General features: G+C 33.7%; 2 protein-coding genes across 4 annotated transcripts; both read left to right on the forward strand.

Moving 5' to 3' along the window:
* The first annotated feature begins 3,192 nt into the window (after positions 1-3,192).
* LOC107926221 (F-box protein CPR1) lies at positions 3,193-5,193 on the forward strand. Of its 2 annotated transcripts, none has more exons than XM_016857009.2 (2): positions 3,193-4,414; positions 4,966-5,193. In XM_016857009.2, exon 1 carries the CDS (start codon positions 3,232-3,234, stop codon positions 4,399-4,401), a length of 1,170 nt encoding a protein of 389 aa, XP_016712498.1. In that variant the 5' UTR covers positions 3,193-3,231; the 3' UTR covers positions 4,402-4,414; positions 4,966-5,193. The 2 variants fall into 2 exon arrangements, with proteins under 2 accessions (XP_016712498.1, XP_040931499.1); XM_041075565.1 differs by lacking the exon at positions 4,966-5,193 and adding an exon at positions 4,505-4,695.
* A 4,203-nt stretch (positions 5,194-9,396) lies between these two features.
* Positions 9,397-12,302, forward strand: LOC107926215 (F-box protein CPR1). Of its 2 annotated transcripts, none has more exons than XM_016857002.2 (2): positions 9,397-10,555; positions 12,097-12,302. In XM_016857002.2, the coding sequence occupies exon 1, from the start codon at positions 9,433-9,435 to the stop codon at positions 10,540-10,542; it is 1,110 nt and encodes a 369-aa protein (XP_016712491.1). In that variant the 5' UTR covers positions 9,397-9,432; the 3' UTR covers positions 10,543-10,555; positions 12,097-12,302. The 2 variants fall into 2 exon arrangements, with proteins under 2 accessions (XP_016712491.1, XP_040931500.1); XM_041075566.1 differs by lacking the exon at positions 12,097-12,302 and adding an exon at positions 10,845-10,978.
* The last annotated feature ends 7,515 nt before the right edge of the window (positions 12,303-19,817 follow it).

Below are 19,817 nucleotides of genomic sequence, written 5' to 3' on the forward strand. Positions count from 1 at the left end.
GATGTTTTAAAAGTCAGTAGTATTTCCTAGAAGTTTTGACTGATCATAATTGTAATAAGCTAGGATTTATTTTGAAAATATTTTGTCATTAACCTTCTTTATCTATTGTTCTTGTGTATATATTTTCTTTATGTGTATGTATTTTAATAGATCTCGTAAATGTATTTATTCACAAATTGTAACAAATAGGTGAAAGGGATGATTCCATTTTTGCTTTTGATAAAATATGGAAATTAAAAGTTCCTCCAAGAGTGCGTAACTTTCTTTGGTTGCTAGCTATTGACAGAGTACCCACGAAGGATTTCTTATTTAAGAAAAGGGTGAAACTACAAGCCATATTGAATGTGTGTCCTTGGTGTAATCGGGAACTGGAGAGGGCAGACCATTTTTTCTTTAATTGTAATTTTATTGTTGGGTTTTGGAGGAGGATTTTTAATTGGTGGGACGTTGGATGGAAAGTGGTGAACAACTTTGAAGAATTTTACTTGTTATGTTTCAAAGTGAAGTTTTTTGGTTCTTGTAAGAGTCTGTGGTTGATTGCAATTGCTGCTTCTTGTTGGTCTATTTGGGTTGCGAGGAATGATATGGTGTTTGAAAATAAAGTGTTGTCGATGGATACTCTGATCTTTCATTCCAAGATGATGGCATTATTATGGGTAAGAGTTGCTTTCAACGAGTGCATGTTTCAAGAGAGATTATGGTGGTTTTGTCCGAATAAGTGTAGTCTTTCTAAATCAGTTTCAAGAGGTTGGTGTTATCTCTACATGGGTGGTTGAAATTTAACGTTAGTGGAATTGTTTTTGAGGGTGCTTTGGGAGGTGGAAGTGTGATGAGAGATGATGAAGGTATTGTTAGAGCTTTATTCTTGAGTCCAAGTGATGCCTGTGATGCTAAGACAGCTGAATTAGGAGCAATTATCACTACGCTGGATGTGTTTATTGAGATAGGTTGGAAGGGATCAAGTTCGTTAATTGTTGAAATGGGTTCGAGAGTGGTTTATAACTGGATTTCAGACAAAAAAGGAGACCTTGGTCGTAACAAGCTACATTTACAGATTTTGAAAGGAGGATTTTCTGTGTGGCAAAGTTATCATTTTCATTAGCTAAGCTGAATGGTAATGAAATGGCAGATACATTAGCAATTGCTAGAATGAGTAGGCCTTGCTTGTTTAAGGCTTGGTGGTGAGTCTGGTTGGTGTTAATTATGGTAGTTCAAGTGTGAGGGTTTGTTGTTGTATGGGTCATATGGTGTTTCAATGTTGGTTTTTATTCTTTTGATCAATGAGCTACATTTTGGAGAGGGATTTCAGGTTTTTGGTGCTTTTTTGGGTTCTGTTTGTGAATGGTTTTTTGACATTCGGAGTGGTCTGTTTGACTGGGGGTTGGTGTGCTTTTTTCTATTTTTTATTGCATTCGCGGTATTGTATTATCATTATTGAGCAAAAAAAAATAGTTTAAGTTATATCTGTATTCGTGTAGTAACACTCAAGATCCGAATCTGGCGAATCGGATTGGGCTTCGGCGTTAAAAAGAATTTTCCTTTGTTCGTTAGATTTCCTCGCAATAATCTCCCGTGACGATTAAGTCATCCACATATACTAACACTATGACTAGTTTTCCTTAATTTGCTTTCAAAAATAAATTAGAATTTGAATGAGCAACTGCAAAAACCACTTTGTATTAAGAACTCGCTGATCTTCTAGCCTGCTTCAAGTCGTAGAGTGCCTTCTTCAATTTGTACACATACTTGATATGGATCTTGTTCTCGAAACCTCTTGGTTGCTCTATGTAGATGTCCTTGTCAAGTTCTCTATGTAAGAAAGCATTCTTGACATCCATCTGCCACAACTTCCAAGACTTTCCAGTGGCCAATGCTAGTAAGACTCGAACAATTGTGATTTTTGCCACCGGGCTAAACTTTTCTTCATAATCCAACCTATATTGCTGAAAGAAATACAAAATACCCAACTGTTGAATGATGATCATCAGTGTTGCTTTCCTAATTTGAGTCAGAGTAAACTGTGATGTGTAAGGAGGGACAAGATCGAAAGATAAGCCCTTGATGCAGGGTATCTTTGAGATAATGAACAATATGTTTTACAGCCTTTCAATGCTTGTCAAGTGGACATTACATGTAGTGACTGACCTTATTAATACTATAGGCAATATTAAGGCATGTTAAGCAAATGTGTTGGAAAGTACCCGGTGTTTGTCGATAAAGAGTGATGTCAACAAACTAATCTCTATAAAAAGTCATTAAAAGTGGTGTAGTAACCACCAGAGTTGGTAATAGTGTGGCATCATTCAATTTGATTTTATGCAAAAGATTTAAAACATGTTTTTTTACTAATATATCAGATATATTGGTAACCAAAAGACATGCAAATTAAATATTAGTTTTTTTAGTCAAACAGGTTGCTAATCTCTTTCTTCTATATATAAGAGGATTTAAACAAAAGTATGAGGTCCAAAAGATAGTCTTGAGCAAAAAAAAACCTCTTGAAATATGGATCGAAGTTTGACTTTAATATTTAAGGCTTTTGGAAAAATCCGTTTTATACTTTTATAATATGAATTTTTTTTTAAAAAAAAGGTTAAACTACATTCGAGGTCACTAAACTAAAGGTAAATTTGCGTTTTAGTCACTAAACTTGAAAAAGTTAAAAAATTGTCATTAAATTATTCGAAAATTTTCATTTAAATCCCTAGGATGATAAAATCATTGTTGTATGACATTCTCTATTTGCATAACATACACCAATCAAAAGATCTTTTTCCTTGTCTCTTCTACAATTCATTTTCTTTCATGACACAATTTTGAATGTCATAAATTTGTGAAAAAAAATCCAAAAATCTTTCTTATTCGGCCTTTGACATTGATTGTCAGATTGCCTTAGATTTAAAATATGCTATTCTAATCATAGAGGGTGTACTAATCCATCGAATCGATTATTGAATTGTCGCTTGGAGCTTAGTAGTTAGACTTAAGAAATAATGAATAGTCTTGTGGCTTAGATAAAAACTTTTTAATAATTAAATGATCATTTAATAATTTTTTAAAATTGAGTTACCAAAGCATAAGTATTTCAATAATTTAGTGACATTAAATGTAATTTAACCATAATTTTAAAACACATTGTTTTAAAACATTATTTTTCACGCCTTGCTTTCTCTTATGGCTAAAAAAACCTTTTCTTCTTTGCTTACACTTACCCATCCAAAAACCCTAACAATGGGGACAATCCCACATGAAATAACCATTGATATACTAGGTCGATTAAGTGTAAAGGATCTTCTACGCTTCAAATGCGTTTCAAAGCCATGGTGTTCTTCGATCGAGGACCCATATTTCATCAAGCTCCACCTCTCCCATTCCCTCAAAACCAATACCAATCACTCTCTTATCCTCCGTCACCGGGAGTACCACTTCTTCTCCGTCAACTGCGACTCACTTGAAACAACCCATATACTCAATCACCCATTCGGTGAACCAAAAAAATCCATTCAAATATTGGGTTCTTGCAATGGTTTACTGGCTCTAGTAAACCACAACGATAGCATATTTCTATGGAACCCTTCAACGAGAGAATCCCAGGTATTAACTTCCAATGAAATAGAGTTCGCATCTCCAAGTCCATGGATTTGGTTTTACGTTTCACAGTGCTCATCTCCATCGATTTACATAGCCCGTTCAACTTACTATGGATTTGGATACGATCCCATTTCTGATGACTACAAATTGGTTCGAATGGTCCAATCATGTGGACTCGATGATGAATATTTTCATTCTGAAGCTAAGGTTTACAGCTTGAGGAGCAATTGTTGGAGAAGGATTAAGGATGTCTGCTTTTATCTTAAGTTCAGTCGAGAATTTGGGTTTTTGGCTAACAACGCTTTACATTGGATGGTTTTTAGAACTCCTGAATCGCGTAATAAAGAGCTTGTTGGTTTTGATCTGGGGAGCGAGGAATTCCGTTTCCTTGAATTGCCGGATTGTTGTTTAGATGAAGCTTTTCTTATTGACATAAAAGCCATGGGGGGTGACATTTGTTTGACTGCAACTTTTAGGGATTTCAGTAATGTTGATGTATGGATAATGAAGGAATATGGGGTTAAAGAATCTTGGATTAAATTGATATCATGCTACCAACCCGAATTTATTCCAGATTCTCCATTTGCAGTACCTTTGGCTGTTTCAAAAAATGGTGACAAAGTTTTACTCTTCATTGCATACAAGTGGTGTAATTGGGGCAGCAGGAGCGACAATTTTGTGTGGTATGATCTGGGAAGCCAAAGGGTTGAGAAAGTTGAGATTAGAGGCCTTCCAGCATCATTTGATGTGGACTTGTATGTTGATAGTCTTGTCCCTCTTAATAGTAATGCTCTAAATGATCAACAATGAGATGCCCCCAGAGGTAAATTTTCTTTATTTAACTGGATTTGCTTTTATATTCGTAAGGTGCAATTTGAGTTTTCAAATATATTATCGGTTTTTACTTTATTAGGTAATGTTTTCAGAATGAGTTATCAGAATCCGGTACCGGCGGGTATCATACCCCCAAGCACAACGTTTTCTTTCAGGCCTTTCAACCAATCGATACGACCCCGGAGAGCAGCTTTTGCTAAAACTCGAGCAGTTTCTTGAAAACTTGCTTCAGATATAAAACTTTGAGTGTTCAGAGATGCTCTCGTTATTCCCAATAAAACGGCTCGATAACAAATCGCTTCTTCTTACTATCGATTCAATAAAACAAGTAGTTAAAAAAATAATAAAAAATCAATTTAGCTGGTTTCTCAATTTAATTGATCTGTATGTGTTTGTGAGTCAATTGATTTAGTGTCTCTCCTTAAATCGATACCTTGAAAATCAATTTAATTGCTTTCATTTATGCAAATATGTGTTACATTTCTCTTTGTATGCTGCAATATGAATTTTAATTTATATTGGGTTTTTCTATGTTGTTAGGGATGATTTTTTTGTCCAAGATGCTTGGCTTCGTGTTATAATTAGAGAAAGGAAATGAGGTAATTAAATGTTAAACAAAGTTTGTTTCTCAATTACTTTGAGTATCAGATACAAGCATTTTCAATTTATATTTTTAAGTATTAGAGTTTGATATCATTATATTTATATTTGGATATGATTGTAATTAATTCCTATTAATGGAAGAATTGGTTTGGTTTGGTTTGATAATATATTTTTGGTTTTTGCATTATTAGGTAATGTTTTTAGACCCGGGTTAATATCGAATTAGTCAAACCATCAATTCAATAAAATAAAAAATTGATTTAATTGGTTTTTTAATCAATTGATCTTAATTTATTTGTGAGTCAATCGATTTAATGTTTCTGTTTGAATCAATACACTAGCAATTAATTTAATTGCATTCATTTATGCAAATATGTGTTGCATTTCTTTTTGCATGTTGCAATACGAATTTCAATTTATAGTGGGTTCTTTTATGTTATTAGGGATGATTTCTTGTTTAAGGAACTTTACTTGATTACTTTACGAGTATCAGATATAAATATTTTCGATTTATATTTTTATGTATTGGAGGATGACATCATTATATTTATATTTACATATATATATGTATATTGAATTCAAAGAATATAATTAGTTATTGATAATGGAAAGGAATAAATATAAAAATTATACATTAATTTTGGTTCAATGTGTAATTATATACATAAATTTTAATTTTGTGTAATTTTTTATTTGATCCAATTCTTACAAATTATTAACACAATTGTTGATATTGAATCATTTTATGTTTGTATATTGCACATAAAAATATTTATATTTATCCCATATAAAAATAAATTGATGTTTTTCTTTCTTTAAATGTGCTTGACTGAATCAAAATTGAAGTTTCATGTATATATTGAACTATGATCAAAGTTTCGTGTGTATAAATGCATCAAATTAAAGTTCTTGTATCAAATTGCATATTAAATCAAAATTCATATATAATTTTGATATTTATCCCTACTTAAAGTTGTTTGGAATTTGGATAATTTGTATATTGTTTTCACTTGAGTTGTGTGATATGATATCTAATAAGCAAAAGGGTTGAATATGTTATGATTGGATGATTTCTATGGTGTTTTAAAGTGGAAAGGTTGGTTGAGACCCTCTTAATCGTAGGCATAATTTCTTGTTAACATATAAGTTTTCTTTTAAATTATTATTATTTTAATTATATATATGTTTAGATATATGTCGAAAGCACATGAATAATTAAAGTTATGTAATTTTATTGTAATTATTTATAATTAATACATAAATTAATTTATTTAAATATTTTATTGAGTTTGTGTCACTTTTAATTGAGTCACTAACTCAATTAAAGAAATATCTCTTCTTTTAACTTATAATTAACATTATTATTATAACACTTTTCGTGTTTTTATATATCTTTGATTGAAAATCCAAAAATAGAACTTGTGTTCAATAGTATTACAATACATATTTTTTTCATGATTTGATGTGTACTTGCATGTTGAGAGCCTTTTCCCTCTTAATAGTAATGATCAACAATGAGATGCCCCGAGAGGTAAATTTTCTTTGCATTTCTTTTATGCTCATATGGATTTGCATTTATATTTTTAGGGTTAAATTTGAATTTTCAAATATACTATTGCTTTTTATGTTGTTAAGCAATGTTTTTAGAATCGCATTAGTAGTTAAATCAGTCATATCACTGGTTTGATAATATAAATACTTAAAAAAATCATACAAAATCGGTTTAATTGGTCTGTACTTTTTGTCGGTTCATCGATCTAATGTCTCTCCTTGAATCGATACCTTGATATGGTTCAGTTTAAATAATCATGTTGCTAAAGATGATTTCATATCCAAGTACTTCACTTTGTGCTATAATTAGAGAAATGATATGTGTTAATGTTGAATGAAACTTGTTTCTTGATCATTTGATATGAGTATTTTCAATTTATGTTTTTTTTTATATATTTAGAGGAATATTTAATTGCATTTTTTATGCTCATATGGATTTTCATTTATATTTCTACTGTGCTTCAATTGGTTTTTCGATTCAATGGGTCTCTATTTGTTTGTGGGTTAATGGGTTTGTTGTTAGAGATAATTTTTTGTCCAAGACGCTTCACCTGATACTATAGTTAGAGAAATGATATGTAGTAATTAAATGTTGAACGAAATTTGTTTGTGGTATTTTCAATTTATGTTTTTCGTATGTATTTAAAACAATATTTATATATGGATATGCTAGAGAAGGGCATGCTAATCCTAAGATCAAGAAATTAATTTAATTACAATCATTTATGTAAATATGTGTTCCACTTCTCTTTGTACGTTACAGCATGAATTTCCATTTATATCGGGTTTTTCTATGTTATTAGGGATGATTTCTTCTAAAATAGAATCATTTTATATGATTTTCTCATTTTTATGCAATTTGTATTGTAGTTACTTGTGCTGTCCAAAAACTGTTTTAGTAGAAACATTTTATTTCTCATGGTTCTTTTGCACTAACTTTCATCTAATCACATACATTTATTATACTTTTAGTTAATGTCGAAATTAATCACTTATATTTATACGTAACATATTAATTTCTTTACCTTAATACTTGTCATAATTATAAATCATATTCACTCACTCGCTTGAAAATTTGGCACCTCTTCATGTCATACTTCATCAATACTTTCTTTCTCTAATGTATAAATTAAAATACATGTATTATACTTTCCATTCATAATATATTTAACTCAACGAATTGAAATACAAGTAAGGTTAATTTGAACATTTACCTCTTTTGACAAGAAATTCTTCTCTTTTGCTTCTCTTTCCATCTATTTTTCTTCACTTCCATCTACTAGTTTCTTGCTTCTAAATTGATGAACATACTCTCTAAAATCTTTAATTGATGAACATACTCTCTAAGATCTTTACTTTCATTTTCTTTTTTGATGCTCGTAGAAATTCTCATGATTTTGGGGTGAAATAATGAAATTGAATAATCAAGGACTAAATTGTAAATGAAGAAAATGTTTTTTCCCTCCATATGTCATTCATTTGGGGCAGACAAGGATGAAAAAAATTCTTCATCTTTCCTCCCTTTTATAATACCATTTTTTTATTAAAATATTTAAAATATCACCAACATCATGATTATAAATCAATGGCCTGTATTTTACACTTTAAGACTAAGTAAATCTAATGGCCGTCATTCATCCATCCAATGGCATTTTGGTAATTTTCCTCAAAATTATTTATTTTATTTATTATTATTTTCTAAATGACCATTTTACCCCTGATCAAATTTCATATATTCATTTATGTCCTTTTCACTTTTGATTATTTTCACTTTTAGTCCTTTAACTTTTTGAATTTATATTATAACCTCTCAACTTTTGAATATTCACACTTTGACCCCATCAGTTTTAATTTTTTCATAACTTAGTCAATAACTCAAATTTATCTCAGAATATGATACTATACATTTTATATTATTTTATAGTTTATTTATTTATTTTTGGACATTCTCCATTTCCGATACCTTCCTCTACTAACATTGATGTACTTTACTCCATTACTCAATAATTCAACTATACACTTTCTGAATATAACACTTTACAAAATTTAGAATGATGATTTTAGGGGCATTACATTTCTCCCTCCCTAAATGAAATTCCGTGCTCGAAATTTTCTTAATTTGAGTAATTATAAATTTCATTATTTCTAATAATATGATTTCAAATTATAATTTACTTAATTGAATTTCTTATTTCATTTTTCTCTAACTTTCTTTACATCTTATTTCACTAAGAATCTATCTCATATTATTTTTCTACCAAAGGGATTTTGAGGATGTTACATGTTGTATGACCTCTGTTCGCATAACTTACACCAATCAAAAGCTCTTCTTCCTGTCTCTTTTACAATTCATTTTATTTCATGACATAATTTTGAATGTCACAAATTTGTGAAATAAAATTCAAAAACACTTTCTTCGGCCTTTGACACTGATTGTCAGATTGATTTGGATCTAAAACATGTTATTCTAATCATGGAGGGGGTACTAATCCACCGTATCTACCATTGAATTGGCTTGAAACTTGCTAGCTAGACTTAAGAAATAATGAACTGTCTTGTAACTTAAATAAAATCTTTCTAATAACTAAATGATCATTTAGTAATTTTTAAAAATTGAGTTACAAAAGCATAAAATTTTCAATAATTTAGTGACATTAAATATAATTTAACCATAATTTTAAAACAATTTAAAAATAAAAATAAAATGTAATAATTAAATTAGAAAGAATCTTACCTTAAAAAACATTATTTTTCACGCCATGCTTTACCTTTAAAAGCATTGTTTTTCACGCTATGCTTTTCTAAAAAACATTTTCTTCTTTGCTTACTGTTGGCCATCTGAAAACCCTAACAATGGCCAGACTCCCACATGAAATGATCAGTGATATACTATGTCGGTTAAGTGTAAAAGATCTTCTACGCTTCAGGAGCGTTTCAAAGCCATGGTGCTCTTCCATCGACAACCCATATTTCATCAAACTCCACCTCTCCCATTCGCTCAAAACCACTACCAATCACTCTCTTATTCTCAGTCACTGGGAGGACTACTTCTTCTCCGTCGACTACGACCTATTCGAAACTACCCAAAGACTCAACCACCCATTCGGTGAACAAAGAAAAACCCTTCAAATATTGGGTTCTTGCAATGGTTTGCTGGCTCTAGTAGACGACAATGATAGAATATTTCTATGGAACCCTTCAACAAGAAAATCCCAGGTATTACCTTTCAATGAAATAGGGTTCTCATCTCCATCTTCAACTTATTATGGATTTGGGTACGATCCCATTTCTGATGACTACAAATTGGTTCGAATGGTCCAATCACATGGAAACAATGATGAATATTTTCATTCGGAAGCTAAGGTTTACAGCTTGAGGAGCAATTGTTGGAGAAGGATTAAGGATGTCTGCTTTTATCATAAATTCAGTCGAGAATTTGGGTTTTTGGCTAACAACGCTTTACATTGGATGGTTTTTAGAACTCCTGAATCGCGTAATAAAGAGCTTGTTGGTTTTGATCTGGGGAGCGAGGAATTCCGTTTCCTTGAATTACCGGATGGTTGTTTAGATAAGGTTTTAAGGTTTCACATAAAAGCCATGGGGGGTGACATTTGTTTGACTTCAACTTATAGGGAAACCAATGATATTGTGGTTGATGTATGGATAATGAAGGAATATGGGGTTAAACAATCTTGGTTTAAATTGATATCATGGAAGGAACCCTACTTTATGCCATGTTCTATAGTTGCAATACCTTTGGCTTTCTCAAAAGATGGTGACGAAGTTTTATTCTTCATTGGATACAAGTGGTTTAATTGGGGCAGATGGATCGACAGTTTTGTGTGGTATGATTTGGGAAGCCAAGTGGTTGAGGATGTTGTGATTAGAGGTATTCCATCTTCATTTGATGTGAGCTTGTATGTTGACAGCCTTGTTCCTCTCAATAGTAATGCTCAACAGTGAGATGCCTCCAGAGGTAAATTTTCTTTATTTAACTGCATTTTTTATGCTCATGGATTTGCACTTGTATGCTGCAACTTGAATTTCCAAAAATATTATTGGTTTTTATGTTATTAGGCAACATTTAACTAGTTTGTCGATTTAATTGGTTTGTATTTGTTTGTGAGTCAATTGGTCTAATATCTCTCATTGAATCGATACCCTAAACATTAATTTAATTTCTTTCATTTATGCAAATATGTGTTGCATTTCACTTTATATGTTGCGATATGAATTTCCATTAATATTGGGTTTTTCTATGTTAGGGATGATTTTTTGTCCAAGAAGCTCCACTTGGTGTTATAATTAGTGAAAGGATATGAGATAATTAAATGTTAAACAAAGTTTATTTCTTGATTACTTTAAATACAAGTATTTTCAATTTATATTAGTATTGGAGACTCGTATCATTATATTTATATTTGGATATGGTTGTAATTAATTTCAATTAATGAAAGAATTGATTTGGTTTGATTTGAATCAAAGTTTATGTATTATTTTAATATTTATTCCTAATTAAAGTTGCTTGGAATTTGGATAATTTGTATATTTTTTTCATTTGAGTTGTGTGGTTGATATCTAATCAGCAAAAGGGTTGAATATGTTATGATCGGAGGTTTTCTATGGTGTTTTGAAGTGGAAAGGTTGGTTGAGGCCCCTATTGGTCCCTCTTAATCTTAGGCATCGTTTTTTGTTAAGTTATAAGTTTATTTTTCGATTATCTTGTGAGTATCATAGATGGATATATATATTTTTAATTATATTTAATTGCATTTTGTTGTTTCTCATATGGATTTGCATTATATTTCTATAGTGCAATTTTTATTGGCAATGTTCTCAAAATCGAGTTAATAGTTAAACTGGTCATGCCATCGATTCGATAAAATAAATAATTAAAAGATATCATAAAAATCAATTCAATTAGTTTTCCAATTCAATTGGTCTGTTAGTTTGTGAGTCAATCGATCTAGTATCTCTCCTTGAATAGATATCTTGGTTTGTTTAGGTTCAAACAAACATATTGTTAAAAAAATCATAGGAGTATTTTCACTTGATTAACTGATATCAATATTTTCAATTTATGTTTTTTTTTGTATGTATGTATTTAGAGGAACATGCCACTATATTTATATTTGGATGTGCTAGAGAAGCCCGAGCTAATCCTAAACCCTAGAAATTAATTTAATTGCATTCTTTTATGTCCATTTCTCTTTATATGTTGCAATATGAATTCCCATTTATATTGGTTTTTCTATGTTGTTAGGGATGATTTCTTCTAGAAGCATTTTTATATGATTTTCTCATTTCTATTATTTTTTATGCAATTTGTATCGTAGCATATATATATAATTATAATTTAAAAAATTTATAGGAATAGATAAGTAATAACATCAAAAAATCGATACCTTGAAATTTAATTTAATTTAATTTCTTTCATTTATGCAAATATGTGTTGCATTTGTCTTTGTATATTTCGATATGAATTTCCATTGATATTGGGTTTTTCTATGTTGTTAGGGATGATTTTTTGTCCAAGAAGCTTCACTTGGTGCTATAATTAGAGAAAGGATATGAGATAATTTAATGTTAAACGAAGTTTGTTTCTTGATTACTTTAAATACAAGTATTTCAATTTATATTTTTATGTATTGGAGACTCGTATCATTATATTTGTATTTGGATATGGTTGTAATGAATTCCAATTAATGGAAGAATTGGTTTGGTTTGATTTGATAATATATTATTGGTTTTAATGTTATTAGGTAATGTTTTTAGAACCGGATCAATAGTCGAACCAGTCATGTCATCAATTTCAATTAATGGAGGAATTGGTTTGGTTTGATTTGATAATATTTTATTACTTTTTATGTTATTAGGTAATGTCTTCAGAACCAAATTAATAGTTGAACCAGTCATGTCATCAATTTCAATTAATGGAAGAATTGGTTTGGTTTGATTTGAATCAAAGTTTATGTATATAATTTTGATATTAGTTTTAGTTTCAATTAATATTTTAACATGCATATATATTATGTGTATATTCTTTTAATAGATATTATGTATATATTTGCATATACCATTGTTGACTTTATATTATGTATATTTTTAATATTATCTTTTTATATGTAGTATGTACATATTTTCAATATTATTATGTAAATACTTTTCATTCCTGTTGTTACGTATATACCTTAATATATATATATATATACATATAGTACTATTAGTATTTTTAATATTACGTTTATGTCACTCCACTCATTATTATATGTTTGTATATATGTTCGCCTCTATTTTATGTTTAAAGCTATTGTTATCATGTTTAATATCGCATACGTTGTTATTGTTTTTTAATATTATTATCGTAGATATTATTTGTTTCGATGTATTTCTAACTCCGTTATGTTTTGTTACCTCCCATTTTTGTATCATCTCGTTGTTCACCACTTTAAAGATTTTTATTCATGTCTTTTAATTTCAATAAATAAGGCAATGTACCGATTTAACATTAAGCCATCGATTTCATCGCTATGTTGGGTGAAATTCGTCGGCTCGTGTTAAAGACGGAACACCCTTCTAATAAACCAAATACTAAAAATTCTCATTTTTCAATTGGATCACGAGTAAATGTCAAATTGAATTCGTACATTTGAAAATGAAGACAACACGAGTTTAATAAAGATACCAATTTTGGGCGTCGCGAGGATGCTAATACCTTCCTCGTGTGTAACCGACTCCCGAACCCTATTTTTCTCTGGATTTTCGCGTAGAGCCAAGTTTGGCCTTCATTTTTGTTCAAGAATAAATTTTCTTTTCTAAAAAAGATGATCTATTAGGTGTCCGATCACACCTAGAAAAAAGATCGGTGGCGACTCCCCTTTTTAATAAAACCGAAAGTCGGTTTTCAAATTTTCTAATAATCACCTCAACTAGCGACCAAAGCAAAATTTTTAAGTCGCTACAGCTGGCGACTCCACAGGGGACCCATTTTTGAGAGTCGAGTCGAATTAAACGCATGTTGTCAAAAGTTTCTAAATTCTTTGTTCAAATTAATATTTAGTCGTGATCCTCAAATTTTGTTTTCAAAAATCATGCATCTGCATCATGTTATAAATATTTTTCTAACTTGTTTTATCTTTTATAGTTTTAGTTTCGTAGTTTTAAAATAAAACGTAAAGGTTTGTGAGTTTCTCCCCACACACCGTGCACTTGCATTTTTGCATAACATGAGCTCTCTACCCGGGCTCCGTCCGCTTAAGTGGAAGTAAACACTATGCCTTCGTGAGTTAACTCATCCCTCCGCACAAGCTAGTGAATACTTCCGGGTTACATATGACTTATGCTTTCGTGAGTTAACTTGTCCCTCCGCATAGGCATAAGTAAATATAATCCCTTGAATTGAACTCGTGAGCCTGTGATGGGCTACGACCGAGGCTTCGTACTAGTCTTAGTAGACGATAGTGCAAACAATTCGAGTACCTGTCTAGAACTGAAACCGCATATAGTGAACCATGCGAGCCACCTAATTGGAACCATGCCGAACCTTCGTCCGTTTAGTAGTCACCAAAATAAGTGCATGGGAGGAACGCCTCTTACCTTTTGCATTACCAGGGGGTTGGGCCTGTTTAATAAACTAGATCGGATAGTTCGATTTGTTAAATTTTCCATGTTTTTTACCTGTATTTAATTACTAATCAAGGTTGTTTGTCTTTGCCTTATTTTTTTTCCATCATGCATTATAGGCATCATATTAGAAAGGTGTTGACTAGAGATCGGTTGCAAAAAAATGGGTTTCTAATGGAAGAGTCAATTATACAAACAACTGAGAAGAATGCCGTGGTTCGGGACTGGTCTCTAAAAACTCAGAAAGAAAAAGAGGATAGTCTAGTGGAGGGATGTATTGCCAATCTGCCCGAACATGTAACTGTGAATGTTCGCCAAAATAACCTTGAAGATTTGGTTCGGGTTTGGAATCAGTGGGACTCGGACACTAGGGGTATCTTCACTGAGAGGTACGGAGATATAGCCCACCTGATCACTATCAACATAGACGAGCGTTTGATTCAAGCCATGATCAGATTTTAGGATCCGGTCTACCAATGTTTTACTTTCAATCAGGAAGACATGACCCCAACTATAGAAGAGTACGCTGCTTTACTTCGTGTCGATAGTGTACAATTCTACCAGATTTATGTGAAGGAGCCCAAGTCGATGACTTTCAAGAAAAAGATAGTAAAGTTGACTGGCTTGACCGACACATGGGCCGAGAAACAAATAAAGAAAAAGAATGAAATCAGCTGTATTCCATGGTTTTCCCTGCGGGATTTGGTCCTAAATCATCCCGATATTTTGAAGAGAGTGAATCTGTTTGCTTTGGCCATTTATGGATTGGTCGTCTTCCCAAAAGTTCTGGGACATATAGAGGTTGCAGTAGTGGACTTTTTTGAAAAGTTAAAACAAGGAATCAACCTTATCCCAACTATCCTGGCCGAAACCTTCAGATCACTAAGCAACTGTAGGAAGAAAGGGGAAGGTCGTTTTATCGGATGCGCGCAGTTACTTAATGTTTGGATTTTGAGCCACTTCTAGAAAGTAAAGCGCACACCGTTCCATATGTTTTCTAAAACATTTTCCCCGTTAGAAGCTTATCTCGAGAAAGAATGGCCAAAGGAGGTCACTGAACAGCATTGGGTTTCAGTTTTTCAGAATCTTCGCGCTGAAGATGTAACTTGGAGAGCCCCGTGGATACGCCCTTCGGTTTTGTTATACAAGGTAGGAAACTGAGATTGTGTGCCACTACTCAGATTATGGGGAGGAGTTGGTTATGCTCCGTTGTTGGTCTAGAAGTAGTTTTCTTCGCGACAATTCATACTCGTCACTAGAGGATTAGCACAATCTGAGTTTGCTTTCGCAGGTGAAGGTTATATGAAGAAGGTCCGAGACACCGCGAAGTCTTAGAAGAAGATTCACCTGATGGAGCTGGCTCTATACGCCGATACTATCACCCAAGATTACGACATATGGAGGAAGCAACGGGTGAACAGTCAGCAAATCTCGTCGACAAACTACACCGTCCAGAATCCTTTCACGGAGGAAATGCCATCTGAACTAGAAATGGCAAGACAAGAATTTGAACGAGAAAATGTCATGATGTCTCGGGACCTTAGTGCTCTTCAAGAAGAAAACTACCAATTGAAGATCGACATTCAAATTGAAAAATCCAGAGCCGAGAAAGTTCAAAGAGAAGCTAAGATCGTAAGAAATGACTTAAGAGATCTTCATCTGAAAAATAAGAAATTAAGAGGCACTGTAAAGAATAGTGGGTTGGGCAAGTTATCAGCGGAATGGAAAGAAGAATTAAGCAACACCAAAGGCGGGATGGAATTTTGGAAAGGGAAAGAGAAGAAAGAAGAGGGAAAAGCTACGCGGGCTATGTTAGAGCTGAGAAAGAAGAATGCAGAATACGAAACTGTGTCTACCGAATTAATAGCTAGTCGATCTGAACGTCGAGAGCTGAGAGAGAAAATACAGGAATTAGAAGAGACACTGCAATCTCGTCAACAACAGCTAGATACTCTCTTAGAAGCCTTGCAAGAAAAGAATAGTCAGTATGAAAGAGATACTCGCGCCTACGGAAGAACCCTCTATGAAAAGGACGAGAAATTGAGCTATTTGATCAATGAAATTCGTGAGGTAGCCATGCACGTGGTACAACTATCAGAAGAAACTGAAACTCTCATTTGCCAATTCCCTCCAAGCCGAAGATCAAACATATCAGAATTCTTAGCACGAGGAAAAAAATATTGCGGTATAACTAGGAAGTTTGTGTAATGGCTGAATCAAAAATGGCAAAGTATTTTGTAATGGACTCTTTTGATAAATGAAATGCCTAAATGGGGGCCGTCTTGAAATCAACACTAAATTCTTGCATATTCATTCATGACTAACATTCATTTGACATTTATGCATTCATTAATTCATTGCATATCCCATAATCGTTCGCTGAGGTTAAAACATACAATTCACAGTTGTAATACCACAAGACTGGAACCACGTTATTTGTATAAGACACGCCGACAAGCTAGAGTAATGGAGGCTGAATTCAATGAAAGGATTGAAATGATGGAAAGAATCCAAAGGGAATTACAAGAGCAATTGGCCAATTCGCAGCAAGAGACAAGAGACTTAATGGTGAGATCTCGAGAAGAATCACTCGAACAGAAGGATCAAATGGCCAAGATGATGAAAATGATGTCAGCTTTAGTTAAGGGAAAGGGACCCATGCAGAGCCCTGACATCGAGGAACCTCGGTCAAGAGTTAATCACAATCTAGATCCGCTCTATCCCCCAAGATTCACTCTGCCGCACGCCCACACAACACAAAGAGGGTACACCCAATGGGAACCCACAGACCTGGAGCAACGGCCGGTGCCACCTGCTCATTTAGGGCAAGAAATATTTATATCAAATCCTGAAGCTAATCCTGCCAATCCAATTGTTCCAGATTTGGATGATCCAGCAGAAATAGCCAGGTTGAAAATGGATGATCATGAGGCTCAAGAAAAGTATAGGAGTTTGGAGGAAAGACTTAAGGCAATAGAAGGCACTGAAGTCTTCTCTGTGCTAGGTGCTTAGGAACTCAGTTTGGTACCCGCTCTAATTCTGCCTCCGAAGTTCAAGGTGCCTGATTTTGAAAAGTACGATGAGACAAGATGTCCAAAAGTGCATCTTGTCATGTTTTTCCAAAAAATGACCGGTTATGTAAACGAAGATAAGCTACTCATACATTGTTTTCAGGATAGTCTAGTAGGATCGACTCTTCGGTGGTACAACCAGCTTAGTAGGGAAAAGATCTGATCTTGGAAGGACTTGGCGTCAGCATTCTGTGAGCAGTACAAGCATGTATCGGATATGGTGCCTGATCGAATGACTCTACAAATGATAGAAAAAAAACCAGCAAAAACCTTTAAGAAATATGCTCAAAAGTGGAGAGATATCTCGGCTCAAGTGGAACCACCACTGACTAAGACTGAGATAACAGTCATTTTCATCAATACTCTGAGAGCACCATTCTATGACAAGCTGGTAAGAAGTGCTACGAAGGATTTTTCGGATATCGTAATATCCGGAGAACTTATTGAGAATGCCATCAAAAGTGAGAGGATGGAAGGTTCAGAAAGTTTAAAAACGGCAGTATCCATGAGGAAGAAAGAGCCAAAAGCCTACATTGTAGGAACTGGAAGCCGTTATACTCCCAATTCATTCCCAAATCAACCCCGACCTTAATATCACCCATCTCCAAATGTCTATTTCCCTCCTCAAAACCCTTACTATCAAACACCACCTCCTTACCCATCCTACCCTGTATATGCCACGAACAACCAAAGACCAGTCACTGCGTTCCCACGAAATACTATACCCTCCCAGGGCCAGCCTAAAAATGAACAAAGGCCAGTAAGACCTAATCCTGAGAAACCGCAATTTAGTCCTATTCCTGTGTCATATGGGGAACTGTACCCAAAACTCTTGGAGAAGCAATTAATATCTCCCCATTACATGGCACCCCTTAAGCCTCCATACCCGAAATGGTACGATCCAAACGCTAGTTGTGCATACCATGCCGGGAACCAGGGGCACTCTACGGATAATTGCCTTGCCTTCAAAAAGAGAGTTTAAGGACTCATCGATGCTAGAATTTTACGATTTGATGGTGCCGGCAATATGGCCGAGAACCCGTTCCCTAACCATACCAAAGGAACTATGAGCGCAGTGGGGAAAGAAGACGAATGGCAAGTTAGAAGATGTGTTTTAGAAATAAGGACGCCTCTGCAGAAAATCTGGGAGGTACTGGTTAAGAAGGGATTGCTCTGTCGCCCCGACAGAAATCTCAGAGAAGGAGGTCAAGGTTTTTACGATTTCCATAGAATTGTAGGGCACGACATTCAATCCTGACCTTTCACACATTACAATATAAAGGATTAGTCAATCAAATAATAGATAGGAAATGGGTTGGCTTGAAAATAAATGAATTGCTTGTCGTAGAATATTATTCTCGTCAGACTTAAACCTAACTAAAATAACAAAACAAGGGTTCTGCCCCCTTTTCACCTATATGACACGACCGATCAATAGAAATACTTCAACACTCCACCTTTGTCATATATTCCGTACATCACACTAGATAGATATCATATTCATGGAATACGATTCACTTTCAAGATGCCTTGGTGGTGAAATAGTAGACACGCGAGACTCAAAATCTCGTGCTAAAAAGCGTGGAGGTTCGAGTCCTCTTCAAGGCATAATATTGAGAATGCTCATTAAATTGGAATAAGTTCGGCAGCGGATCACGAGATCTTGGGGATCTTCTCTATCTAATGAATGGGGAGTCCGCTTTGAAATCTTTCGCCCTACACCCACCCCCGAGTATATGCTTCACCAGGAATCTCGCACACAAGGGTAGATTGATATAATATATACCTTGGGATGGATGTAAAGCTAAGCAAATTGCTTCTGCTCCAAGAACAGAAGATTGTGTTGGTTGTAAGAGACGTGAATCCGCTTGTCCAACGGATTTCTTGAGCGTTCGAGTTTATTTATAGCATGAAACAACTCGAAGTATGGGTCTAGCTTATTGATACGGTCCAGAAAGCCCTAGTTGAATACATTTTGAATCCATTTGATTTTTTTACTGAAAAAACTCGTGCTAAAAAAAACCTTTTTGAGCACGAGTTTTTCTGGTCCAAGTGTATCTTGTCTTTACCACGAATTATTTTTCTTGGTTAACAATAATTGTATTTTTACCAATATCTGCAGGTTCTTTACTTTTCTTTCTTCCTCATAAAGGAAATAAGCTAATTAAGTGGTATACAATATGATATGCATTCTCGAACTCCTTCTAACAACCTATGCATTTTCTTATCATTTCCGATTGGACGATCCACTAATCTAGCTGGCGGAAGATTATAAATAGATAATTTTTTTTATTTTTACTGGAGATTGGGAATAGATGGACTTTCTATAGGGCCCATTTTACTGACAAGATTTATCATCACTTTAGCGACTTTGGCGACTTGGCCAGTTACTCGAGATTCGCAATTATTTCATTTCCTGATACTAGCAATGTACAGTGGTTAAATAGGATCATTTTCTTCTGAGACCTTTTACTTTTTTTCATCATGTGGGAGTTCGAATTAATTCCTGTTTATCTACTTCTATCCATGTGGGGGGAAAGAAAC

This window comes from Gossypium hirsutum, chromosome A08 (assembly GCF_007990345.1).
Source record: "Gossypium hirsutum isolate 1008001.06 chromosome A08, Gossypium_hirsutum_v2.1, whole genome shotgun sequence".
In the NCBI taxonomy this organism is placed as follows: domain Eukaryota; kingdom Viridiplantae; phylum Streptophyta; class Magnoliopsida; order Malvales; family Malvaceae; genus Gossypium; species Gossypium hirsutum.

What these genes read in the sequence shown, in the direction of transcription:
- LOC107926221 (XM_016857009.2), top strand. Translation starts at nt 3,232, where the DNA reads ATGGGGACAATCCCACATGAAATAACCATTGATATACTAGGTCGATTA.
- LOC107926215 (XM_016857002.2), top strand. Translation starts at nt 9,433, where the DNA reads ATGGCCAGACTCCCACATGAAATGATCAGTGATATACTATGTCGGTTA.